The sequence below is a fragment of the Stegastes partitus genome, unplaced genomic scaffold (genome assembly GCF_000690725.1).
Source record: "Stegastes partitus isolate 25-593 unplaced genomic scaffold, Stegastes_partitus-1.0.2 Scaffold14, whole genome shotgun sequence".
In the NCBI taxonomy this organism is placed as follows: domain Eukaryota; kingdom Metazoa; phylum Chordata; class Actinopteri; family Pomacentridae; genus Stegastes; species Stegastes partitus.
In genome coordinates, this window is record NW_007577745.1 from 760,912 (window position 1) to 788,601 (window position 27,690).

Genomic DNA, 27,690 nt, shown 5'->3' on the forward strand with positions numbered 1-27,690 from the left:
ATACGTGTGCTCAGTCTTCACCTGGAAGAGCAGGAGAGCTCCACCGAGGACTCGCAGCTCGCTCTCTAGTCCTTAGAGTCCTCATTAACACACACCGGCTCTCCTTTATCTGCAGTCCTTTGGCCCGCGCTCACCCAAAAGTCCCGATTTGGTTGAACTCAGCTCACTGAGCGTTCTGTCTGATTGTGAAACCCGGCAGGTGAGCAACACTTACAGAGTCACCGCTGACATCCACAGGTGAGACATTCGATAAACGAAGACAGACGACACACGGCGAGACAGAAGCAGAAGTGGACACGTGTGATTGGCAGGGATTTAAAAACAAAGTGAAAGTATTTAAAAATGAGCGGCAGTGTCGTCAGTTGTTCTGCACAGTGCAGCTCTGGACAGCTGAACAGAAGACCTCCGTATAAAACTGGGCTGGTTCTGGTTCAGAGTTATGGGTCACCAATAAAAAACCACGTGAGACTCAAAAGTGCCTTTTCTCACAATCACAACATGTTATCATCAAACCAAAGGATCCATGATTGTCATCCCAGTATGAAACCAGAACTGCTGGACCCCTCGCAGCTCGATCTTCTCAAAGAGATCGTTAGAAATTTTGGGTTAATTTGAAAAATGTCGGACGTCTTCGCTGAGATGAACGCGTCGCTCATGTCTGGACGGTGAAGCAAAGACTGGAAACTGCAGGACACAAACATTCTGTTTAAAACATGTTGATTGATTCAGACAACACTGTAACGGGGGGTTTGTTTTGTTGTTTTTTGCTTGAGGTTAACGCTTCACGTCCGATAGAACCACAGAAAGGGTCGGAGCGACAAGTCGCAGCTTACTTTCAACCACCTTATTTCTCATGTTGTTGTCTCCATTATTGATTTCAGATCAAAACATATTTCACTTGAACAGAAACGTCGTCAGCTACGACTGACGTTACACGTGTGAGAGCTGATGGAGACAACCTGTTGGACTGGACTAAACGAAGGCTCATAAACAGGTGGCAGCAGAGTGAACGGACCCCACAGCAGGACGGATAAAGACTTTTATCCTCTTTTCTTTTTTTTGGCCTTTAGACCAAACTCTGCTGCAGGTAAACAGCTGCTGTCTGTGTTTGTTTGGTGAAGAACACGAGAAGATAAACTGCACATCAGTGGAGAACATGTTCATGTTTGGACGGAGACGGTTGAGATGTTTCCAGCCTCATACGAACCATGCAGACATGAGGGTTAGCAGCCTCTCAGAGATTTCCCAAAATACAGAACTATTCCTTTTAACGGTGACACACGGCGTCATAGCGCCGTACGCCGATCGGCAGAGAGAAGCTGCTCGGCGGTGGACGAAGCTTCAGACGTCTAGACGTGAGTGAAATGATGAGCCAGAGAATGAAGAACGGAGTTAGCATGTGCGATTAGCTTCTAGATCCAGGAGGTGCTTTGCATTTTAAAAGTAAACAAAAAGTGGAGGTGTGCAAAGGGCTGATTTGTTGGGGTTTTTTGAACATAGTGTCTCTGGAGTTCAGCACCTGTCTGATCGACGAGCCACTAGTTACAGGACACAGAGGACAGGTTTCCAGAACCACTCAGCTCCCGGTCTGTGCTTCAGAAACCCTTCCCACCAAAATCTAGTCTTTAATCACTGTGTGCATCTGCTTTTGTGCTCATAGATAGCATAGAGATGATTGCAGCAATCAATCATAGCCCTAAAATTACAATAAAACCCAACCACACACTCACACACTCACACACACTCACACACACTCACACACACTCACACACACACACACACTCACACACACACACCATATGTCCGACACACACACACACTGTATGTACTGTATAATGAGTCACATTTCTCATTCTGTTATGATTGTATAAGAGCAGAATCTTACGCTATCTATCACAACAAAACGTTGGGCAGTTCAGAAACAGAATCGGATCTCCATCATTCAGACGTGACAAACGCCACGAGCTTCCTGTGATGCACGGCGGCGCCACAATTTGGAGGCAACTCGTTCTTTAAACGAGAGAAACTCGCAGTGAGAACCCGGCCGCTGCAAAGAGAAGGTTCAGAACGTGTGTGAGTTCTATTGATCGTTAACCAAAGTCAGAACCAGACACCGGGTTCTTCTAAACAGAGCTCAGCGACCCGTTTCCTCCTCGGTCGCTGCTTCCTGTTTACGAAAGGTGAAGAAAGATCCCCGGAAATGTCAAAATCGTATCATTGAACCAAACCAATGTTGGAGCTTTGAGGCCTTGTTTACATCAACAACCAACATTTCACTCTTTCATTTGTTTGTTTAAAGAACTGTGACGTCCAATCAGATAATTCAGAATTATTCCAAAGACCTCAGACATGTCTCTAACATTGGTGTGCTGCAGCTCCTTGGTATTTAATGGCTGGTATAGATAACGGTAAAGAATCAGTTCAGATCGGCCAAAAACACCTCCTCAGTCAGACTCTGTTGCAGATTAATTAACTGTTTCTGAATGATCCTGTTTAACGACCAATAGTCACCCAAACCTGCTGATCAGCCACACGGTGCACATGGAGAACCTAAAGCTAACGTTACTTTGGGTTGAATGGATTCAAATAAAGCCCGACTTCCCTGCGATCATCTTCTGCTCATCACACTGATCCACCTGTAAGTGCTTGAGACGGAGAACTTAGAGAGGAAGCTGCTCCACCAGCTGGTCTGAGCCCGATCACCGGTCGGCCATTTAAATCTCTCTCTGTTGAACATCAAGCCTGCTTAAACATCTAACACCCTGTTCAGAACCTCAGTTTGTGTAAACCTAACTTCACCACCCATTCAGCCGCAGCGGGGCCCACGTCCTCCCAAAGAGTGACCAACGAGCACCATCACATTACTCACAGAGACGGCCTGTGCTTCTGAAAATAAAAAAACAAAAAAAAAACAAACCTAATTTTAAAAAAGAGAGAGATAAACTCATCCAAGAGGCAGCTGATGCCAATGTCAACACGAGAATTACAAGCTGAACACGTCGCTCAAATCACATAACGGTTACGGAGCAGGGGTCTGGGGGGGAGGGGCTTTGGAAGGCTGCTCGCTAGGGCTGGGGAGAGGGCTGGCTGAGGAGCTGAGGAGCTGAGGAGCTGAGGAGCTGAGGAGCTGAGGAGCATGTGGTTTAGACGTGAATGTGTTGTCTCTGGACAAGTCTGTAAGCGATCACTTTGACATGTCCGACTAAATATGATTGTCTTCAAAGTAACATCTTCTACGTATGTTTTGTAAAATTGTCAGGACTCTGAAGTCTGTGTTTCTCCAAAGCTTGTCGAATGTTCTTCTGCATCCCACCCACAGCGGCCTCCTCCACCTGCGGCCTTTCAGCTCAGCCTGGCTTCCCCCGGCTTCCACCTCCTCTCCTCGCTCCCGTTTGTTTGCAAAAAAAAAAAAAGGAGGTCTGGGGGGCTAGACGATGGAGTCCCAGTCAAAGTCATCCTGGATGTCGTCGGCTGGCATGCGATGCATCTGGAAGTTTCTGGGGGGTATCATGTGCTGCTGGTTCATCTGTGCATGATGTCCTGCAGAGACACAGAGAGTTTAGCCAGCTGCTACTCAGACATAGAAGATGCAGCGGGTTTGTGCATAAGACGTATTAGCTGTTAGCATAGCTGCTACCTGTCATGGTGGGTCCTGCACTGCTCATCGGGGGCATGTGGGGATACCCTGGAGGGCCCATCATGGACATGCTCTGTCTGGTGTCCATGTAGAGATTTCCTGGTGAGACAATCAAAACTCCATTTTAAACCTCTATCAATCATCAGTGTGTAGAGCAGTGGCTGTGCCTTGTAACTCTCTCATTCTACCACAGCGAGTCTCTGAGCTTGTTGTAAAGGCACACAGGTGGAAGGTGATGCTGCTACAGCTGCACCGTGGCTCCTGTAAACAGTCAGTCATCTATAAATCTCTAAGTTCTGCAGCTTGTGAATAAGAGACACTGTTGGCTGATAGTGTTTCAGGAGTGACTTCCACCCCGATGAAGATTTTAGTCAAGTTTTCCTCTCATCTTTGCCTCCTCTTTAGAGTTTACTGTATAGTTTAGCATCCTCAGGGCAGTGAAAAGGATTCAGACACTGAACTGGACCACCTACTCTGTTCATAACAACAGTAAACATGTTTTTAAAGGAGGGAACGGACGGGACATATGTTTGTCCTCACAGGAAGGAACTGAAGGTAGACAAATGTATCATCCCTCATCTCTACACCTTAATCCTCACCAGGGTCATGGGGGGGCTGGAGCCTATCCCAGCTGACTCAGGGTGAAGGCAGGTTCACCTGGACAGGTAACCAGTCTATCACAGGGCTACACTTAGAGACAGACAACCAAGCACACTCACATTCACACCTACGGACAATTTACAATCACCAATTAACCTCAGCATGTTTCTGGACTGTGGGAGGAAGCCGGAGAACCCGGAGAGAACCCACGCTGCACGGGGAGAACATGGAGACTCCACGCAGGAAGATCCCGGGTGTCCTCACCGGGACGCCAACCGGCGACCTTCTAGCTGTGAGGCCACGGTGCTAACCACCGAGACACCTGCAGCCCTCTTTAATTCAATTAACTGTATTTGTCCTCTTGGGGCAATTCAACAGCTCACTGAGTATATAATGTAAAGACATAAAATAATACTAATGATAATACTACTACTGCTAATAATAATAATAATTATTATTATTGCAGTTCACATTTATATTCTGTACTTTTGACAAACAATAAAGAAAGAAACTAAATTAAACCAAACAGCCAAAGGCCAAAATCCTGCAGGACACACTGGATGTAGGACGTGACGACTGTTTGATCACGTAATTATCACTTTAACCTGTTTTAACTGTTTTAAAAGAGACAGCAGCCATCTTTAAACACCCCCCCCACCATCATAATGCGACCTGAGCGACATTCTCGGGCAAAGCAGAGGCGGTTTACCTGTGTTGAGGTGCTGGCTGGGTTTGTTGGTGTGCATGGAGCCGTGGCAGACAGGAGACTGCACTGCCCCCTGTGGCTGGATCACGCCGGTGCGGGCAAAGAACTGGTTGATGGATGAGCAGAGGTCTGCGATCTGGGTGGGTTCCAGAGACCAGTTGTTCAGCTCTGCTTGTCTCATGCTCTCTCTCAATCCTTGGGAGCATAAAACACACATTAAAACACACAAAGAGCACAGCGACTGTCAGCGCCGGCGACGGCTGCTCTCACCGCTAAGATGCTTTCGTGACAATGAAATGTATGAATCTGCACCAGCTGACTGTCCACAGAAGAGAAATCTATTACGTGAGAAACTAATTTACAAACATGAAGCAAAAACTTGGTTGCAATATATATTCATTATGTCAGTAACCTTCAGTGGGTGATATTTAAAAAACATCCTACCTTGCAATCCTAGACTGTAATTGGATAAACTGACCTGCTGAGCTCGGTGTTTTGGTAATTAAACTTGAAGGCAGTGTTATTTAATTGAAGAGCTCAGTTTAATTAAACTCGTAATCAACTCCACAGTGTCAACACTTCAGCACTCAATCAAAAGCTGGGGCAGTACTGTACTATCAGCCTTAAATGTTTTTCTCCTCTGATGGAGGTAAACCTGACGGAGAACACTGGAACATGTTTACGCTGGACAGCTAAGAAAACAGTTGTCAGTGCAGTGAGATCTGCTTGTGGCGTCCAAACCGCACCTTGGAAAGGTGAAAGGTCGACATCGGCCCAGTTATAGCTGCTAGCAATACGACAGCTTTCTTTCAGTGCATCCAGATTTGGGTACCAGTCAGACAGTAAACCTGCAACACACACACAGCATACTATCTGTAACATTACAAGATACCAGACGAGATTCTGCTGCTAATTTGGTTCTAGTGCCAAGTTGACTCCTGGGACAAATACAGATTTATCCCTAATTACATCATTTACGGGCCATTGCACAATAATTGCTGCAACTGTTTGTTTTGTTTTTTTTTACTGTGATTTAGGCAATAAGGTCAGACGATGCATTTCCATTGTGGTCACATTTTTATAGCTGTGCAGGCAGTCTTGTGGTGTCAAATGAATGAGAAGGTAGCACCAAATAAAACATTTATCAGGCTGCAGTACTGCGGTGCGGCCACTAGGAGGAGCCAGGCGACTCCACAAAGCCGCTGAAGTCACTGGCTCCAGTGGTGCTTTGTTCTCAACAGCACATATAACAAATCAGATGATGATTTACCGTTTAGCACTTAAAACAACAACAATGGTGCTTTATGGCTACAGAATGAGAACCGACGTGAAGCCACATTCAGCGGCGAGCGCGTCATGGCCGATCCGGTTCACGTGTGTGATGGACAGGATGAAGAGGAACAAGAACACGAGGCGACGCCGGTCCACAGGAGCACGGCGCCAGACAGAGGGTCTTACCTGTGTTGCAGGCCATCTGTTGCTGGGTAGGATGGGGCTGGTGGGAGAGGCTCTGGTGCTGCTGTCCGTGCTGAGCAGGGTGCTGGCTGTGCTGCGAGTGTTGGGAGGGGTGTGGCGTGTGCTGCTGTGGGTGCTGGCCGTGGGACGGGTGCTGCGATGGGTGCTGCCCGTGCTGGGGGTGCGCAGCGTGCTGGGGGTGCTGTTGGTGCTGTGGGTGCTGTGGGTGCTGACTGTGTTGGCTGTGCTGGGCGTGTTGGCTGTGTTGGTTGTGTTGGTTGTGGGGGCCGCCGTGCTGCGGGAGGTGCTGTGCGTGGGGGGAGCCGTGGCCGGGGTGGGCCTGGGCGGGATGGGACAGGGGCACTTGGCCACTGTTGGCGGAGTGGCTGTTGGGGTGGCTGTTGGGTTGGTTGTTTGACAGACTGTTCTGAGTGCTAATGGTGCCACTGGGGGAGTGCTGATAGGAGCAGGAGGTGTGGGTCTGCTGGGAGGAATCTGACGGTATGCCCATCAGACCTGGAAACAAAACACGGAGCTGTCAGAGCGCTGGAAAGAAATGTCACTTACACACAGAAAATTATGCAAACATTTTGATGCAACTTACAATTATTATGCAAACATCTACAGATTACTTTCTTGATTAATTAATGAGTTGTTGTTTTTTTTTTCCATTAAATGTCAGAAAACATTTCGGAGCTCAAAGTGACATCTTCAAATGCTCGGCGTCGTCTAACCGACAGCTAAAAACAATCATCAGCTTTAAATGAAATCAGTACCCACAGTGAGGGAGCTGGAACGAGGAAGTGGCCCGGTGGTTAGCTTAAACAAATAATCAGAATAGTTTAATCCGTCTATCAGCTGATCATTTTGAAAGCAAAGGTGCCAACATTCACTCGTTCCAACTTCTCACGTGTGACCGTTTGCTTCCTTCCTCAGTTTCTTATAAACTGCATATATTTGGGTTTTGGATCACTCGCTGTAACAGAAACAGCTACTTGTAGACGTCACCTTGGGCCCTGGGAATCACTGCATCTAAAAATATTTGACAAATTAAATGATAATATCTTCAGCTGTGGAGAGGAGACGATTAAGTCCGACACAGACGCACTCACGTGGTTTGAGGATGAGCTGAATAAGTGCAGGGCAGCTACTTGAGGTCATCTATCCTAACATCTTACAGTAATGGGATGTGGGCCTCCCTTGTTTAAGTAGTTCTACACTTGAGACAGACCAGCTGCCATTTTGTCGTATCAGAGAATGACTCAGCATCCATCGGTTGTGATTCTAAGGTTGGCGAGCTCGAGTTGCCGTTGTCTCTCCTCTCCAGCTACACAGCCCTGGATTGTCTTTGACAAAATCGCCGTGCTGCTGCTGCCGCTGCTGCTACGCTGCTGCCTGGCTTTTTAAACAGACACGACTGGCGCATGAACATCTGCACACCCAACTGCAATCATCTGAGTGGCGGGGAGTGGTCTTAAGAGGCCCTGTCCTTCACAGCTTTGGCACAGTAAACCTATTTCACTGGAGTGCTTTTAGAGCTGACTCCAGCCCTGCACCTCCACAATCGGCACGTAACACTCACTGCAGGGGTGACAAAGGTGCATCTCTTATCGGCACAGAAAGCCCATTGTCCAACTAGGGAAATACAGAAAGCAATTAACGCGGCACCAGAATAATAATGCGAGCTCATTACCTATTATCAAAGCCAGTGAATTAGCTCACTGTCTACAGCGGCAGAGTGTGAAATCCTCTAGCTCGATTATTTACGCTTTTTAATTGCTAGAGCTTGTCTGACTAAGAGATTTCACTTTTATGCGCATAAAAAAGGTAACAACTTTCAACTAATGAAACATAGATGATAGATTAAAGGAGAGGAACTCTTTGAAAACATTAGCATGAAATGCATTTGATTTGTGAAAGTAGGTTATACACAGAAAGCTCCGTCGACTTTGCTCGTAACTCACTTGTCAAGTGCTCCATGTTTATCAGTCAATCAGATTACAAGCAAAACTGCTTTTTGTTCTGCAGGGACTCATCATTTTGGAAAGCTGTGCTCCATCCACACCGTGCATTATATGAAACAAAGTCCCCATCATTATGACAAATGAACTACAAATCCTGCAGCTTTACGGAGGACTCGCTGCCTATACACTCCTCCTCCACTCGGCTGATGAAACGCAGCAAACATCTCCAACGTGATGAGAGACAGATAACTTTCATGTAATGTGAAAAATATAAAGCAGGAAATTAACCATAAAATAAATGCAGTAACATCTCTTTGCATCCTTTAATAAAATATGTATGACATGAACTCTGAGACTCGGCTTTTGAATGTAAAACGAGATCTTTTCTGCATTTCTCTGGCAAAAGATCACGAACACCCTCAGCACAGATCTGCACTACGGGCTAGTCAGCCTGTCCAATACCTGCTCGCTTCTTAGTAAACCTCATTAGTGCCTAAAGACTCTCCATAGTCCTCGCTGTTAAGAACAAACCCACATTAGGAAAATCGTTGTGAGAATCATCCTGTTCCTTGATAAGTGAAGCTTAGGCTCTCGATTAGGTTTCCACTCGACGCTCCCGTGAGGCCACTCACCTTGTTGGCTGAAGGACTGCTCAAAAACAGACTTGTAAAGGCTGCGGAAGGAGGCACTGAGATCTTCAAATTCTGAAAACAGGAGCTGCTTGTCCCTGTCTGGCATGTTGTACTGGGACTGGGGGGGCTGCTGGAGGCTCAGAGACTGGGACACAGGCTCTGGGTGGCTGGTCACCTGGGGAGACGAACAGTTTCACAAAACGGAGCAGATTACGACTGTGTTGAATGTTTAATTCGTGAAAGTAGACTGGCTGGAGCTGGGCTACAAGCGGACCACAGACTACGGGGCTACCGATGCTAAGAGGAGCGAGCTGTGATGTTTAAACAAGCACATGAATAATACACAGTTCTCAGATACCTGCCGCGCTCATCTGGTCATGGAGCCACAAAAGAAAGAAAACACATGAGCTCCAGAAGACGTATCGCCAAACATGTGATTGTTCTGAGGAGGGACTGTGTTCGTTTCTGTCTGACAAGGTGTCCGTCACACAACACATACAGAAGAATTACACAAACAATAACAGCAGGTCAGCGCTCGCTGCCTCGGCTCGCACAGCATTAAGAGAGCAACTGGAATGGACACAAAGCCAATACTCGGGTGGCTAAGCAAAATGTATTTAAAACAAAATCAATAGCAATACCTTGTACAAATAAGCAGCCATTTTATCCATGCATGTGTGTGGGCAGCCAATGTTATGCACTGCCCCTGGGTGTGTGGCAGCAATCAGCGCTCCCTCCAGCAACCAGTCTGTCTACGAGACGCACCGCAGCCAGGGCAGCGATTGCTATTTCACAAAGTAGGAGCTGACCCGCGTGCACTGTGGGGCCGCGTTACAAGAGAGGTCACGTCCAATTTTTGATCATAACATCTTCCTCGTCCAATTTGTGGGCAGGCTGCTGAAGTGCACGGCTCGCAGACCGGCTTGGGTAAGAGCGAAGAGGTGATAATAAAGCCAAAGTGTTTACTGCGAGCTGCTGCTTTGACTGCGAGAGAGAGAGAGAGAGCACATCCATCAGGCTGAGCCGATCGATGCCCAGCGCCTGGAGCAGGGAGCACTCTAGGATGCAGGAGGACCACACCAAAGAGGGGGCATCTCTGGTGGGAGGACATCAGAAGAAGCGCTTCTCTTTGTCTGGCTTCCAGGAGCGTGCACATTTTTCTCTGTTTCCCTTAACCCCCTTCCTGATGTTGTACTCCAGCTCATGTCCATTCTGAACCTCGGTCTATTACTGTCTGCGGCTGGCTCCTCTGAAGAAAGCCTCCTGGGGCCCTCTGATCAGATGAAATATGGGATACAGTACACTTTCTAAGTCTGGCAGTGGTTCATTTTCATTCATTTTAGCGACTGTGGCTCCCCCAGGGCTGGAAAAATGTTGCTAAAATAGGAATTTATCATTTGACTTCAGTGCTAAATGCTCAAAAAGAACAACAGCTTCACCAAATATATATAAATATCCTGTTATAAATATCAACGTAAGAGACAGTCACGAGCTGAAGCGTACCTAGAAACCAAAAATACCATCCTTCCACCCTATTCGGTCTTCCCACAGCAGCAGGGGCATAGTGTATTTGGCAACCAGAACGCTGCACTGGCACCTTCATTGTGTTGTGATTGTACCAGCGCACGATGCAGATTAATAGCTGGAAATAAACCAGAGGTGTTCATTCAGATCAGCCTAACCAAGACACAGCTAAGCTACACTCGCTCTACCTGTGTCGGCTAGGACTCTGCTCTGTGAGCTTCCATCGCGTGGTGCATCATTTTTTCGATACCAGATGGAAGGTGTGAGTGCAGGGAAAGATATCGTGCTCCGTTTTCTTTCCAGCTACAGGCTGCTCTGCTGTAGCTCTTCATGCTGCTGCAGCTGTTCTCCCTCGTTTTGGGTCCGTTTCAGTCACCAGATAACCTCTAACCGTCCTCAGGTCACTTCAGGCTGAGGTCATCGTCCTCGGGGTCCTTTCGGTTCGGTGTCTGCTCTTCAAAGTTATTTTATGCGTGCTGGATTTGGGTAGATTTTCTAAGCGCACATTTCACATTAAGTCCAGGGTTTCAGATCAGCAAAGACCTCTGAAATACACTCATCACTGCAGAGTTATAACCAATTGAAAGCGCGTCCTTGTTCTTACCGGTGTATAGCTGTGCACACTGCCCACGCTGTTGAGATTGACAGAGGCCAGACTCTGATCAGACAGGCTGTTGTTAAGGCTGCTTCTTGGACTATCGCTCCCTTCCTGGTCTGTGTTGTATAACGCCACCTGAAACACATACATGTGCTGCATTAGCTTTCATTTCTCAGAAACGCACACTAATTACTGTTATCAATGCCGTGTGTGCTCCTGTGGAAGGTAGAGCGTGTCATCGCTCCTCGGACAAAATGTGTAAGAAAGGTAATGTTGGTATCTGATGAAATAAGACGATTTCACATAGAAATGGAAACGCTTTGGATGTGTGTATGCTGCATGTAATGACATGTCATGAAAGCAGAGCAGTTTTTCATTTGGCTGAGTGTGTGTGGGAGACACACGGTGTGCCGCTCAACAGCCTCCACGGCCACTGAGGGCTTCCATCTGAATGTGTAGAGGGGTCTGGAGACAGCTGAGACATTCCCGTCACTAAAGGTCACACTACTGGCGATGTCAGCCACATCTGCTCACCAAGCGCAAATCCGTTTGGGACAGCTAACAAAGGATTCCAGTGCAGCCGAGACACTGACCTTTCAATGTAGGAGCGAAACTAGCCGAAGCACTTCAGGACGACAATCTTAATTATCGTCTAACAGGGTTCAGGCCTCCCACCCTCCCCAAATAAAGTGCGCCGTCAGACAATTAGGGCAATAGTAAGAAGAACAATCCAGATAATGAATATAATGATACCCACAGAGAATAGCCCATGTGCTGAGGTTCAGTTTGTGAGAAAGGAATGGCAGCAATGCACTGACGACGGTGTTGCAGGGAAGAAGGCCTGGCATTCTGAGGTCTGTGTGTGCTCATGTATGTGTGCTGGTCCATGACTGAGTGCAGCATGGTGGCTTCTGCTCATCACTGTGAGTGGAACAGAGTGGGCTCTGTGCTCAGCACAATGAGACAGCAGTAGCAGCAGCCTTCAGGCAGCAGCGTGGCCCTGCCCTGCCCAGCACCCTGCCTCTCAGCAGCAGCAGTGGACTGAAGCCTCTTGTCTCTCCGTTGAGCCGCAGCGTGTTACCACCGAGGCCGCGAGGACGGAGGAAGCTCAGGCAGCCCTGACCGTCCTCTCCGCTCTGACTGATTGGCCGAATGGGTATCGCGCCGGTTCGAATCCGGGATGCAGATGGAGAGCGTCCCATCATGCTAAGCCAGATCGGCTGCAGCACGGGCAGAATGGGATGGAAACATCGCAACTGTAAGAACCTGAAAGCACAAATGCTGAATCCAGGCAACGCTGTTAAAGGAAGAGGGGTGAGGCGGAGGGAGAGGAGGACAGGGGGGGAGTAAGAGAAGCTCATTAGGCAACTCTAGCCTTCCTCCACTCAGTGTGGGCTTGGCTCCAGTGTTCATTAGCGTGAAGGGGAACTCAATGAGCAGCTAAGACTGAAGGCTTAAGCACGTCTACAAAATCAGCTCTACAATGCTAATCAAAAACAGCGTGCCTCAGAAATATAAATGTTATGTGTAATGAAGTCATAAAACAGGCTTTTAGCCTTAAGTCTCTCACCACAATCTATTTTTACTCTACTCAACCATAAAGTGTGATGATTTCAAAACCTCACTCCTCTGTGGTTTACCCAGACCCCTGAGTCCCCAGAGTGAAGACACCCACTCAAGCAAACGCCATAGCAGACTAACACCCAGTCGCATCTCACCCACATACACAGAAGCATGCACCTACATACAACACACACACTGCTACAGCTACACAGGTAGAATAACACACACACACACACAGACAGAGGCGAGCATGCTCATACAGGCAGCAGCAGCGCCACAGTAAACACTGTGCACGGCTAGCAGGCAAGCGAGTCAGAGTTCTATTCTTAGCAATGAATTAAGTAAAAAGCCAGAGGTGTCTTTTACATGGGGGCCTAATCTGGAGCATGAGACATGGATTATGAAATCAAAGCAAGATTGGCCCAGGTGTCTCCAACAATGCCAGCCAATGTTCAGCACAATCCCTGCATGCAGGACTGAACAGACAGAGGAAGAGGGAAGGAAGCGGGAGGAGGAGGAGTGAAGAGCCAGACTATTCACTAGGAAGCATAATTCCAACAATCCCTTCTCTCCCTCCGACCTCACACTCCAGTGGCAAAGTTTCATCACATTCACGCCAGCGTTGGGGGCTGCCCTCGGTACACAAGCTCTGGTGGGGGGAAAGAAAAGTCTGAGTCTATGTGAGAAAGGCACAAAAAGCAGAGAGGGGGAGTACAATCTGGGGAGGAATGTCCGACAGAAGAGAGACAGAGAACAGCGATTCTTGCTGGTTCAGTAGTCGTCCTGCCAGCGTCTCCCATTGGTCTATCTGAGAAGGCGGGAATGAGGGAGAGAGACTGGAATAGAAAAAGGGAGAGAGAAAAACAGAGAGGGAATTCCTGTGGCTTGGCACACTGCACCGAAAGAGGCGTGGCCTGTCGTGTGTTTACAGTGTAAGACAGTGAGAAACAAGCTCTCCGAGGAGTTCGGGCCTCAGATCTGTTGCTATCCTACTTTGTCTTGTGCTCACTTTGCCGCCGTAACAGTTTTTGTCACAACCAAATGAACAACAAGAGACGAGTCAGCGCTGCCTTTCATCAGTTCCTGAAATCACACGGCAGACGAGTTTTGTGCTATTTTAATGTTTGCAGCTTGTTGCTCTTCCAAGTTATCTGACTGGAGGTATTTGGTGGCAGGAGTCCAGATTTAACTGTCAGCTCCTAACATCATTATGCAGTCGCTGCTGGTGGAGGCTGGCGCTGTGGAGAGCGCTAGTTTGGAGCAATCAGGGAGGAAAGGGGGTCATCGTTCTCCACGTTCAGGCCCATGAATCTGTCTGCTGAAGGAACACAAAAAGCTGCTGTTTCTGTTCTCCGCAGAAACAGCCCCTAGCTAGTTGTCACTGAAACACTCGTCACAACAAGCTGAAACACCCTGTAACATACTCTGCCATACATGTGTGCACAAGTTATAGCACACGCCGACATACGCTCAGACTGTAGCCTCACACACACACACACACACACACACTCACCCATCCTTCCTATGAGCACCCCTGCTCACGTTAAACCGTTTTTTGTAATGCTTGCAGCAAATGAATAAGCGACTCTTGTAGGCTTTTTAAAAGTACTCCTGAGAGCTGCCCCCACTGGGCCCAGAGGATGAGAGCTTAAGGTTAAAAAGCCTATTTAAATTTCAGAGTGAGCGGCACACTCACAGCTAACAGCTAGCAGTCCCTGTAGCTTTGCTCTATGATGTACAAGTGTTTCCAGGCTTTTACAGATATTTAAAAAAAAAAAAAGAGAAAGTTACTAAGAGCAGACTGAGCCTGCAGCAGGGGTGGTCACCTGCACCGCGGCGGCAGCATGAGGAACCCTGGGCGTCGACCTCCACTACAGGTGTGAATCCAAACACCCCGAGTAGCGCGGCGAGTATTCTGTTGCAATTGTGAACGAGACTGCGGAAGGTCTATCGGGTTGCGAACGCCGAGTATCGGTGCGAGCATCGTATTTCCGCGCCGAAGATAACAAGCTGCCTGTTGTTGCAGAGGAAAGAGGCACAGCAGGGCAGATAGTTGTGTATTTTGGTGTGGGTTGCAATGAAGAGAAGCTTTAGGCACATGAGCATATGCTTGTGTGTTCGTGTGTGTGCCCGTATCTCCCCTCCACAAGAGTGCTCCTCTCTCTGTGGGGAATAGTGCTGTAGGTGGTTGGAGAAGTGGGTGGGGTCAGGGTGCAGCAGTGTAGCCAGGTGTGTGTTGGAGCTGGAGGCTGGATGGCTGGCTGTAGTACCTTGTTAGTCACAGTGTTGATTGCCAGCGTTGGAGAGGCACTTCCAGAGATCATACACTCCATCCCCAAAGATTCTGACTCCAGGCTGTACGGCGTGGAAGCCTGTGGGGGTTGGGGGCGGGGTGTGGAGGCAGAACAGGAAAAAAAAAAAGTCAACATAATCCAATTAGTAAAGATCCTACTTCTGCAGGTTGCATGAAACGACCCGTGTTGTGCTCGTAACAAATGTTCTGCTCATGCTAGACACACATCCATCTGTGAGATCTCAAAAATAAAAAACCTGAGCCATTGTTTTATGACGGAGCAACACCTTTATTTAGGTCACATTTGAACAGTGCTTTCTGAGGAGATGGAGACAGCCCCCACCTCCACCTCCCACCCCGGCACACATGAAGCACACACATGCATGCCCCGGTCTCGCAGTAAAGCACACTGTTGCGAGAGATAACTCTGCCATGCCTGTCTCCTAAAACTGCTTACTGTAAGAGGATTGGCTGCCAACAATTCCATTTTTAATTCATGATAAACATAAATGAGATTTCACAAACTCTCAATTTCAATGTCTGAGACTCTTAATGGGATGCCTTGTAGGCAGGAGGCGGCGTCTGGGGGGGAGGGGGGTGAAGCACGGAGCATGTGTCCTACAGAAAACACACTCTTCACTCTTTTGTGTTGCACTCAAACCAACACAACGGCATGAGGAGGGCTTTGGCTAAAGCTGTCGGCGGAGCTGCATATTAAAAACAATGTGCTCTTTCTGTACCTCCACATCTCTTGTATGTAACATCTCACAGCAGTAACAAAGCAGTTTGTTGAATGAGTGTGATAGTATTCTGACGCTGTAGGGCGACTACACGAACAGCATTTTAAGTCTCTGCGCTCGTGTGCGTGTGCGGCGGAGACGCTGTTGTGTGCGGCGTGTGCGCACGAGTCTCCCTCGCCAGCTTAAGAGAATCTCTCCTCATCATAGCCTCTGGTCAGCCACAATGTGGGGAAGGAGGAGACAGGAGCCCGCTGTGATGGGATGCCCAAGGGCCAGGTCAATCTGAGCAGCTCACTAAAAACCTGTACAGCTGTACGTAATGCTGGACCAAACTCATGCATAATTAAAGACAAAAGCTCCCGCTCAGAATAGCCGGTGCGCACAGTTCTGCATTAATTGATGTTTGTTAAAAAAAGTGAGTGCAAAATGTAATGTATGTAATGGCTGCCTGGGGCATAGTTTATTAATAAGGAGCCCACTTCATGACAGGCTAGCGCAGCAGCATGGAGAGGCAGTTACATAAAGTCTGGATATGAACTCCTACTGAGTCTCTGTGTGTGAGCGGGTTTGCATGCGTATGTCTGCATGTGGTAGAGAAAGTAGGAGAGAAAGGAGGGCAAGAGGAGAAGAAAACGGAGGCAGAATTAGAGAGGTAACGGTGAAGAAAAACATCTAGCAGAGATCAGGGAGGAAGAACAGCACACGGTCGGGTTTCTCTCATCGGACTCACCCGCTCTCCAGACCGCGGCCTCTTCTTTGGCCGTGTCGGCAAGGCGTCCTCCTTTGGGTTGGTGTCGATGGCCCAGTAAGAGCCCTGCAGACAGAACAAACACCTGTGAGCTGATGAAACAGACTGCTTTCTGATGTGACATTAGTGGGAAGTTTGCACAGGATCTAGAGACTTCTGTTGGTGAAACATAACGTTGATGGTTTGAGTCGGGCCTCAGACTCCTGTTGCTGTACCCTGACCCTGTTTCCCTTCTCTCCTGTCTGCCTCCTGACTGTAAACTGTCCAATAAAGATTTAAAAAAAAGGCTTAAAAAATCAGGATTGAGACATTTCCACTCAGATCTTTCTATAGCACTGAAACATACATGCTAGTTTCATTGGCTCCGTTAAAGTCCGTCCTATCAGCCCGAGCATTTATATGAGTTGATCGCTGTGTGTTTAGAGTTTGTGCGGTGTGTGGGAGGGCTTTGTTAGCAAGAAAGGCTTGGCTTTTCCTCCTCTGTGGCTGTTCCTCAATGAGAGGCTGGTGAGGGCAGCTGGCGGTGGTGAAATGCTAAGCCTTTCCTGAAGCTGTACTTCCTCAGCCTCAGGTACTGAAGTCAGAGCGCTGTTTGCCAGAGATGAAGGATCCACAGTCTCAGCCCAGGAATGGAGGAAACGCCAGCGCTGCCGTCTTCTAAGGTCTGGGCAAGGCTAATCGAGGAGAGAACAGTTGGGGCTGGCTCTGGGGCTGCAGCTAGTAATTCCACAACCAGGCTGCATTATTTATCTTTGCATTCGGCCCCATTTAATTTATTTTTCAATGGTGCTCCTCCTCGAAGCCGACAGGACTGCCGCTTACAGTTGTTAAAAATGAGATTTTCACCCTAAGGCCCTGCAAGTTCTGAATTTATTTTTAATATTTCATATGACCCCCGATAAAATCTCAATTGTCAAGAGAAAGTGAGATCAGGACCTTTAAAATTACTTCCTTAGCACAGAGAATAATTGATATTTCCATAAGAAATTCTCTGAACAACAGGCGAGGCCATAGAACAAGCCGTATCTCACGTATCTATACAATAACGGCGGCACACACACACACACACACACACACACAACGGCCTGCTCTTGTTAAGTCTGTTATTTTCACGGCGCACACACACACAAACCATTGTTGTGATTGTTAAAATGAAAACCCAGGGTTGGCCTATATTTGTCAGGGGGTTAAAATTATAACTTTTAATATGTGTGAGGCTTTGGGGTCAATTAACATTTTCCTCAGAGACAAGAATAACTCACAGCACAATCAACATAAGATGAAGAAGCATCACATATTGATGTAGGCTACAGTGAAAGAAGCCTCATTACAACAAGCTCACATTTTACATGAGATCCTTCGCTGACGAACGTATGGAAAAGAGAGACACGGCGTCTCCACGTATCGTTCTTAAACTGCAGGGGTTAAGTGCAGAGGTGCAGATACAGATGTTTTAAAATTAAGTGTCACACAAACAAAGCCGGGCTGGATGGTGTGTCTTTTAATTAGGGGGGGAAGAACACTTTAAGTTAACCCTCATGGGATCGGAGTTTCTGCATTTCCCTACACCCGCCCCCAGAGAGTTGGCAGGAAAAAAGAAAAACATATAAAGAGTCATTAAATTATTCACAAATATACTGCAATATACTGTAGCGACGCCAAGCCGAGTGTATCCTTGGAGTCTGGGGCAGCAACAGCTACGATATTCTCTGCAGTTATAAAACAAAGGCCGCTGTAAAGAATAAAAAAAAAAAAAACAATAATAAAAAAACCAGATCCCGATAACAGATGTACACTACCTGTTCTCTTCCCCTAAATGACGCAGCTCATTTTCATACATCACCATAAATTATGTCATCCGCTTCCCCTTTTGTATGTAAATAGAGGCAAGACAAACAAAAAAAGGAGCACGGCGGTTATCCTTGGTCGAGACACAAGACCAATTAAAACCAGGATTACTAAGAGTAGCCTTCACAGGCTGCCTTTCTACCTCCGAGGTGTGTGTGTACGTACAATACCGACTGTCATCTCTTACACCATCTCAGAGAGAGACAGACAGACAGACAGACAGAGAGCGACATGACTCTCCTATCTCATCCAACCAGCAGTTCTCATATTCCTGCCACATTACAATATTGATGCAACATATCAAGAGCGGCTAGCGCCTCTTTGAAGTTGTCTTCGGGGGGGAAGGGAGTGAGGAAAATTCCAAATTAAACATTAAGGATGCGAGCATGTTGGCCATGCATTTGGAATGGGATCCATACAGCAATAGATTATTTTGTATTTAGTGGAGCAGCTCCCAGGAGTGTCAATATCAGAGGATTACAGCAAAACATGAAATTAGCATTCAGTCCCCATCCTCTACACAGCTAGGCGTAGCTCTTCATGCATGTGTTGGTGTGTGTATATGTGCGTGTGTGCGTGTGTGTGTATAATTATTTGTGCGGTTCCCTAAGCATATGTACCGTGTGCTCTGACAGTGCACGGATGATATCTGGGTTAGGCTACATATGGCTAGACCTATGCACACCATCATATTAAATACAGGCCTATAGGCTCCCTCCTCAGTCTGTCAGGGGATGCTACTTATCAGGTTGATGTCACCGGAGATTGTGGAGTAAATCGTCCTGAATGTAGGTGGTCCTACTGAGATTTAAATGTCAAATTAACATGGACTATACATCCTTTTACTGAGCAGAGAGACTGGAGAGCTGAGCGGAGAGCAGACGAGGTGGGTTCAGCCTCACCTTGAGAAAACACGTCTGGAAATGACCTGACTTCTACCCCGTTACGGTCCCATCTCTACCAGACTTTCTCCCTCATCACCCACATCTGCTGTCTGCGTTGGTCCAAAAAACTAGTCTTTCCTTATATTTGAAACGCACTTCTGTGGGGGTGGGAGGTTCGTAATAGATTACGAGCATTCCATGCATTTCCAGACCGTCAGAGTCCTGGCAGCCATTCAAAGGTTACATTTTTCTACCAGAGATGGCATGATGCGCACCGCAAAAAATGCTGTAACCGTGGATTTGGCCAATTCAGGATACTTACTCAGAGGTTAACATCCTCTATAGGCATTTATTTAACAATTGCATGCAGTCATAATAAAGACAACGTCTTCAGGTCTCACCTTTCCTGGGTCATCTTTGGAGCGAGGCACTTTGAGAAAACACTTGTTCAATGACAGATTGTGCCGTATCGAGTTCTGTGGGGAAGAGCAGAGACAGACAGGTGGCAAGGTGAGTGAGCGCATCACAAAAATCACATTACACAAGCAGGTAGCCGGGTGTGGAGGAAACATCCCTGGCAGCAGCAACAAGGGCACACGCCTTGTTGTATCGTTTAGGTTTAGTCACAGCTCGTGTCGCCGAGGCCGGCTGGTTCCAGTGACATTAGATCTGGATCACTACGATGTCCAGATTTCACTCTGTTCACAAACACAGGAGCTGCTCAGAATCCACCACAAAGCAATATCTTTCATCAATGTCCAACAAACTGCATTCTGGTTGCACAACATATCGAATTCCACGGGTGCCAAAAATAGGAGCCAGAAGGAATCCCACACTGGGATGGTTGCTGATAGCAGGGCCTGATATTAATTAATGCTTCAGCGGGCTCCTGTGGGGGCAGGAAATAAATTATGTAGATCATTCTGAAAGTTAACTCATTACAGCGTTACAAGCTACTCCACAGCAGTGAAGAGGGAGGTTCATCCAGCTGCCTGATAGGAGAGGCGAGGTGGGCTGAAGTAGCCATGAGGGCTCGGGAGCAGCGCTCGAGGCCTGGGTTAACCAGGAACAGCAAGGCCCTCAGAGCCAGCTGGAGCCAGACCAGCTGAGGGCTTACAAGAGCCAATGGATGCGCACGTTCCTCCACTCCACTTTATGGAGTGGTATTGACAGATGGTCACACTAAAAAGCAGGAGGATTCTCTGATGAGTTTAACGGATGGAGGAGATAAGCAGAGCGAGGGGCAGAGAGAGAGACCGAGAGCCAAACACCCCCGAGTGCAAAAGATGGAAGCTGCTTGTTCAACACTACGGCAATTATACCACAGGAGGCACGATAATGACAACCTGGTTGTAATGCTGTCAATCTCACTCATTAAATCACTCTGAAATGCCAATGCAATCTAAAAGAGGTCTGACACCGTTCTCCAGGAGAAAATACACAGAGAACACGGATGTCATAGTCAAAATAACACATCTGTGACTGGGCCAGAAGGGAACATCTCCTGAAAGTAAAACTCAACCCAGAATCTATCTTTGGAATATCAGAAAATAACTGGTCCGAGCCTGCAGGGCATGAAAGGGCCACGGTCAGACTCCACACTCCAACGCAGCTATTGAGCTTCTCCGCTTCTGGAGAACCGATGGTCCAGAGGAGCCTGTGGCCACTCATCTCGCAGTCACTCATCTTCATCAAAGCTGCACACTTTCCTCAACCTTTACTGGTGGAATGAATTTTCCACTTAAATCAGGACATCAGGGTCAGAGCCCTTATTCTGACATCAACTGAGAACCAAACTTTTCAGGTTGACACTGCATGTTAACATTTATCTATTGCCTACATCTTAAATAAAATAAAATATTGTGATATAGCACTGAAAACGGTTGTAGCTGCTGGTTTAGGAGGGCTGAAGGCACCTAATTATTATTTAATTAAGGTTGAATGCATTCATTGTAAAAAACAAGGCTAGCAAAATTAAATGAGGTGTTTTAGGAGCAGAAGATCTGTCCTGTGAAACCTCTCAACACACCCGTGGACGTCCTGGTTTCACAAACATGTGGCTTAAGAGGTTCCTGCCATGTCACCATACTGCCTTTTCTGAAATTGTAAAACTATGTGAAGTAATATAAAATACCATAACGCTGACACACATTCAAGATGAGTCGCTGCTGCTCTTTGTGAAGACGCAAAATAGGAATAAAATAAAAATACAGCTGCCGTTTAACACAGCGGGTCTGGATGTTTGATATTAAAGACTTTGGGTGGAGTCCCGCCCGAACACACAAACTGAGGAAACTGAATCCTTACAGACAAAAACAACAGAACACAATAGACATGGAAATAAGAGACACAGACTTTCACAAGTCATATGCAGGCAGGCTGTCCTACACCTACATGCAAGACTTTAGATAACATAACAGCATTATTTCAAAAAGAAGAAAGAAAGAAAAACTCCCACAAGACAGAGGAACAAAGATGGTATAGTCCAGCTTACTAGTTATTACTGTCATTATGAATCAATTATTCTCTTCAGTTGTACTAATTAATCATTAAAATAACCACGTCGTAATCGAACAGCTCACAACTCAAACACTGTTTAGCAGCTGGATATCATGTGTTCTTGGAGAAATGATGAGTTGATGAACAGAATCTGCTGATGTTTTGGCAACTGACAAACCCACTGATCAATACTTTTAGCTATAGCCGTGCTCATTTCAAGTAAAAGGCACACAGCCATCACAGCTGCTGCAACGCACCAGAATAAATTCATGGAAAGATCTCAAACCACAATGTGTTTCTGTCCCACGGTTATCAGATCTTTGCAGCTCGACGCGGAAGCACTCAGGCTTCACAGCACTCGTGTGGTCTGAACGTAATCCAGCCACATGTGCACCACGTTTCTTCCAAGTGAGAACTTGCACTGATGCGACACAGAAACACCTAATCTGTAAAATCAGATCTGAGAGGTCACACAGACTCCACGTATGCGCTTCGTACGCTGTGAGGCAGTAATGTGACGGTCCCGGGGCGGCGCAGGTCTCGCTGGTTGACCCCAGCGTTGCTCAGATGGACGGCCTCCTCTCAGGCAGACAGATGCTAAACATAGTCGGGCTCCTTTGTAAGTGACAGCGCTATTATAAAAGCCTTGTCCTTTTACCTTGTCATAGTTCAACATTAGTTCAGATGAATAAAACAATGTGCGGTGTGATCATGCATAGTGGATGGTGACAAAGAGATAAGAGGCTCTCCACTTAGCCGTCCCGCGCTACTTTAAAACCCCGAGACGAGTCCAACAGGAGAGCGTCTGAGCGAGGAGCTGGTGATGCAAGCCGTACAATGCCACACACACTTAAGTACTTAAAACCATTTTTCCTTCGCAGCAGCGCCTCTGTGTTTCTGAGTGTGTGTGCCATTTGATGCCGGGCGGACAGAAGCAGCTGAACTTGCACAGAGAAGAGGTGGCTCGATCCATTAAGGACCGTCTGCTGGGCCTAAATCATTGATACAGTCAAGCAGCCGAGGCCTGCAGCTACATCAGAAGTTTAGTTTTTAATGAACTCTGCCTGCCTGCTCTCCTCTCCTGACAGGGCCCGTGCCCGCCACGTCTCATATTGTGTCAGATAAACTCTTTCCACTGCTTTAGACACGTTTGTGGTGTGAAACTAGCAGGCTGTGGTTCATTTGTAGGCAGAGAGATGAACCAGAAAGAAAGGGCAGGAAAAAAACAAAACAAAACACGACGACGGTGACAATCACTGCGTTTGATAGATCACAGTGTATCTGACAGGGAGCAGAGAGCAAGACAACAGTTGGATGACTAAAAATTAAATTACGACAGAGCAAATGAACAATACGTTTGAGCAGATTCACCATCCAGGTCTGTGTGAGCACAAGTCACAGCTTTACGTTGGTATCAGGGTATAAGTGGATCTACAGTAGAGGGAAATGAAGTAGGTGGAAGAGGTCAGAGGGTGTTAACAGTTGTACACAAAGTGAGTCAGACAGAGCTCACTGCAGGGGTCCTGCCCAAGTGCTGCCCAGCATCTACCTGCAACCCCCACAGAGCACTTCATATTCAACCTCAGCACCAGCACCAGCCTGCGTGTGTGTGTGTGTGTGTGTGTCCATGTATGTGGGATGCCTCCTACACACCTTAAAACACACGCACACACACTGGAACGTGTCTCCGAACAAATGGCGGTGATTTAACACACCAGGACAGCAGCGGAGGCGTAAGCAGCTCCGCCCTCGCTGTCCCCCCCGCCGAGGAGCGCTGCAGCTCAGCACAAGGGCCGCCAGGGGAAAGTAGGTCAGGCTGACCTCTGCGCTCGGCGTGTCAAACGTTCAGAGTCAGCTAAAGGGACAGGCCACGTCAGAGCCCTGCTCCTCACAGCTGGGGAGGAGGAGGCGCCCCGTGCACATGGCCAGGGACCCAGGGGAGCGAGCGCTGCATGCTGGGACGGACGCGCATGTACGCATAGCGGTTGTGACACAGGGACGGACACCAGCGAGCGACTCACACCGTGGTCCAACGCGAACAAATCAATGCCCACTTTCCACTTTCACACCATCTTTGTGCAACTTTATGCCTCTAGACAAAACTTAAAAAAGGAAGAATAAAGCGTGCGGGGGCTCTGACCAACCAACACTCTGCCCACTCCTGTGTTTCCCACAACTAACACAAAGCAACACGGAGGTATTAGTCCGGTTCTAGGTTTACTTGAAGCATTCCTGAGACCCAGAGAGAGTCTGAGATGACCTGGAGGTGCTCTGAAGGTGTTTAGATTAAACTCCAGCGGAGGGGAACTTAAATGCGGTTGGATTTGCTGCCTCTGTGATCAAAGTGTTCTCCCTTACGTTGCGGTGTGTGGGAAAGTAGGCGGGGGTAAGCAGTGTCAGGAACCGGCGGTTAAACATCACACTGACCTCCACAACAGGAGCCGCTCACAAACAGGAGCAAATAATTCAAGTAAGAAAATTACTCCTGAGTCAGTCCAAAAAAAGAGCAGGTCTGTGGAGGGAACCGAAGGGACGCACAGCTTAAAGTAAGGCAGGGTTAGTTAAGGTGACGTCTATTCATAGCATCGCTCCCGTTTTAAGTTTATCCCGTTTTGTATGAAATGAAAATGTTGTTTTTTCTCATTCACAATGAAACAGAAGACAGAATGTACCACAGGGCTTCACAGAGTGGAAAAACGGTAAAAAAAAACTCTATTCAGCTAACATCTTGTATGAGGGGAGAACCACAAATCAGACCAACCGTAGCAAACATCCTCGCAAGTACTACAGCTCAGAAGACAGGACCTCAACCTCTGACTGACCTGCCAGCGAGTCTGAATGATGGACGGATACAAAGACCTGAGCTACTGCTGAGAGAGACGCTTTAGATCTGCTCAGAAATAAGATCTCTCAGGTGAATGAATGGCGAGGAGGAGAAAAAGCGCTGCCCGCTGAATGGATGAGCGACTGAAACAACGGTCAGACAAAAAGGAAAGACCGACAGAAAGACCTTAGAGCTGGTTGACGAAGCGCCTAAATGAGCGGCCAGCGTCTTAAACAGTGCAGGTTCACCACAAAATGATTCACTGCAGGTGAAGAAGCAACACTGAGAAGCATTTCTTTCATTCGCTGTGTGCTCAAACAACACAGGCTTCCAGTCTATAGCATGTTGGAGAAATGAGTGACCAGACGTGTGACTTACAGCAGCCGAATCTAAACTAAAACATAAAAAAAACGTTATCAGAAACAGAATTAGAACCTGAATAGGAAAAAACTTAAAAGAGGACAACATGAGCACTGCAGCAATAAGTCAGGAAACAACTAAATAATCACAATATATATTGGGCTTTTTAAAAATTTTTAAGTAAGATTTTTAAGCAAAATGGTTGTACGATGGTTATAAATATGTGATTTGATGTCATTTATGCACTTTAGTCTTCTGTGAAGGTTAGCTCTGAGGTCGGCTGAACAACAACAAATAAAATGGTTTTAATAATTACATAATTTACTAACATTCAGTAAGAATTTTTTTTTTAAATTCTCGAGGAAATAACCTGCAGATTACGAGAAGATAATGAAAACAACCAATTAGCTGCAGTCGCGACAGAACATATGTTGGACACACAATGAAAAACTTTGAATGCATCTGATGTGAAGTTTGTTATTTAAAAATAATGAATCATAAATAAAATAATGTAAATAAGGTCCTAGTGAAGCTGTGGGAGAGTTTAATTGTATTAAAGTTATTAGAAGGTTGAACTGAATGAGACAGAAAGTGACTGAGGAGTTGTAAGAAGTCAGTAACAAGCAGAATAAAGGAAACGGGAAGTGAATCAGCACAGATACAGTAACACACACACACACACACACACACACACACACACGCACAATAACACACACACACACACACGCACACAGGTGAGATTACTGTATTTTTAGGCCTTTGTTATTTCATATGGACCCTGTGACATGCCCACCAACACAGAACACACTCTCCAGCCTCGGGGATCTGCACCGAGGCCACGGAATGTAGCACCTTCGCTGTCTATTTGTAGTGGGTGTGGGAAGGCATGTGGGATGCCACTGTATTTGCTCAGCAAGGCACCGCTAAAAAAAAAAAAAACGTTAAAAAACTCTCACATGCACACAGGTAGAGAAAGGTACGCCGGCCCAGGTGCAATCAGCAGATGATTTAGCCTCAAGGCCTCTGGAGCAAGTGCTGGGATGATGCTTGATGACAAAGGCAGAAGGACAAAGATCAGCTTCTTCCATGTGTCCTGTGTGGAGCTTCAGGAGGACTCTGGCTCCTGGGCTTCACCAACAACAATAATCACATGCAGCACATATTAATTCTCCTAAAGCCGAGTACAGTGACCCCTCCCTCCCCAAAACCATACCGTCGGACTCAAGAAGTCAGCCAACACATGCCGCAAAGCCCTCTTGCATGGAGCAAAGCTACCCAGAGACCTAAAGCCCACACTCAAATACCAATGAAGTCAACTATAATGATTTTCAACTTTCATTTTTTTTAACCGTCTTCAAAGGCATTTGATCTGCCTCCCTTGGCATCTAGTAGTAATGTGTTGGCATGCTGGGTTTTAAACCCCTTAGTCTCTGATCTTTACTCGCTTGTATGTAGTTTTAATAAAACATGAACAGTTTGCTCGCCTGCCGCAGAAAAATACACGCCAAGGTGAAATCTGTCATAAATATAATAACCTGTTACTCAGTGCTGGGAGAGCTCTACGTCCATAATGCACAGACAAACACAAACAGGTGGAGCAGAAAATCCAGAACGATGACTAACTTTTGCTATCTACACCCGGGTCATCTCGCGCAGCACTCTGAGGTATTATAGTAATTAAAACTCAACAGCCACTTCTGCAGGAGGAGATGACACTATGGGGAAATTGTATTTTTCTCCCGCCCCCCCCTCAACAGTGAGCATTTGGCTAAATTAAACTCATTTTTCATTGGCAGGCTCACATAATGAGGGCAATACATGCAAGAAAGAAATTAGCTTGATAAGCGATTACATGTGCGGACTCGAAAAGGACACGTTATCGGGAGTTTTGGGAACAGTGACGGCAGAAAAAAAAAGGCTTTCAGAGCGTTTGAGATGCTTGGACTTTATTATTTTTTTCACGAGATACAAAGTGGAATTAATGACGAGAAAAATAAAGAAAGAGTGGAGTGAGTGTGGCTGCGACTACAGAGGAGCCACATCTGAGATGACAAAACAGGTCACAGGTTGGCATCAGGTGTATTCTTTAACACTCAAACTGCAGGAAAGAGTATAGATAGAGTATAGATAGATAGAGTGTAGATAGGAGAGGCTGCAGCAGCACTATATTCTCCATCAGCCACCTCAGACAGGTGTGTCAGGTGGGGCATTTATTCTAGATAAACACCAGTCAGCCAACACACGACTGAAGCAGCACCGCTCCTGATAACCACAGCAGGCCACACACTGTCTACACATTAACTACCGTCACGTACACATTAACCAGAGAGATCTGCAAACGCGTAGTAAAAGGAGACCCGAAGCTTACCTGCCTTCTTTTGATAGTGTGGAAATCGTCTACGGCACCAAGTAAGCAAAGCAATCCAACTTTATGTGCCAAGTAATTTTGCTGAGGGTGATCCAAGGATACTGCATCCTATAGAGCTCAGACAATAGGCTGAGCCAACACAAAACCTCCATAGTTCTCTAGTGGCATATAAGAAGTTTATGAATGCTGCACCAAGGATGTTCCCTTTTCAGCAGAAGCAGTGGGGTTAGAGACCAAAAGCTCCAATATAAATGTTCCGAACTCAATCTCACTCAGGCACTTGCACCCACATTCCCTTTTCTAACTGTGTGTGTGTGTGTGTTTTTCTTTTTTTTGTGTTGCTTTAAGGCCAACCTTGGAATGGACCTGCAGATATTAAAGGGAAAAAAAAAAACTTGTGCATTATTTTCTGGGTGCACTTGAGGTTACAGCTCTGGCTTGAATGCT

The 27,690-nt window shown here is 46.9% G+C and overlaps 1 protein-coding gene across 1 annotated transcript in view; it reads right to left on the minus strand.

The window, feature by feature from the left end:
• Positions 1–1,763: 1,763 nt before the first annotated feature.
• foxj3 (forkhead box J3) overlaps positions 1,764–27,690 on the minus strand; it is a 70,681-nt gene continuing 44,754 nt past the window's right edge. Inside the window, exons 3-12 of the mRNA XM_008289562.1 lie at positions 19,594–19,668; positions 16,443–16,526; positions 14,950–15,051; positions 11,123–11,251; positions 8,995–9,169; positions 6,402–6,914; positions 5,690–5,791; positions 4,947–5,138; positions 3,638–3,736; positions 1,764–3,540 (exon numbers count right to left, since the gene is read on the minus strand). Of these exons, the coding sequence (XP_008287784.1) occupies positions 3,428–3,540; positions 3,638–3,736; positions 4,947–5,138; positions 5,690–5,791; positions 6,402–6,914; positions 8,995–9,169; positions 11,123–11,251; positions 14,950–15,051; positions 16,443–16,526; positions 19,594–19,668 (1,584 nt within the window). The 3' untranslated portion in view covers positions 1,764–3,427. The remainder of the gene's footprint in view (positions 3,541–3,637; positions 3,737–4,946; positions 5,139–5,689; positions 5,792–6,401; positions 6,915–8,994; positions 9,170–11,122; positions 11,252–14,949; positions 15,052–16,442; positions 16,527–19,593; positions 19,669–27,690) is intronic.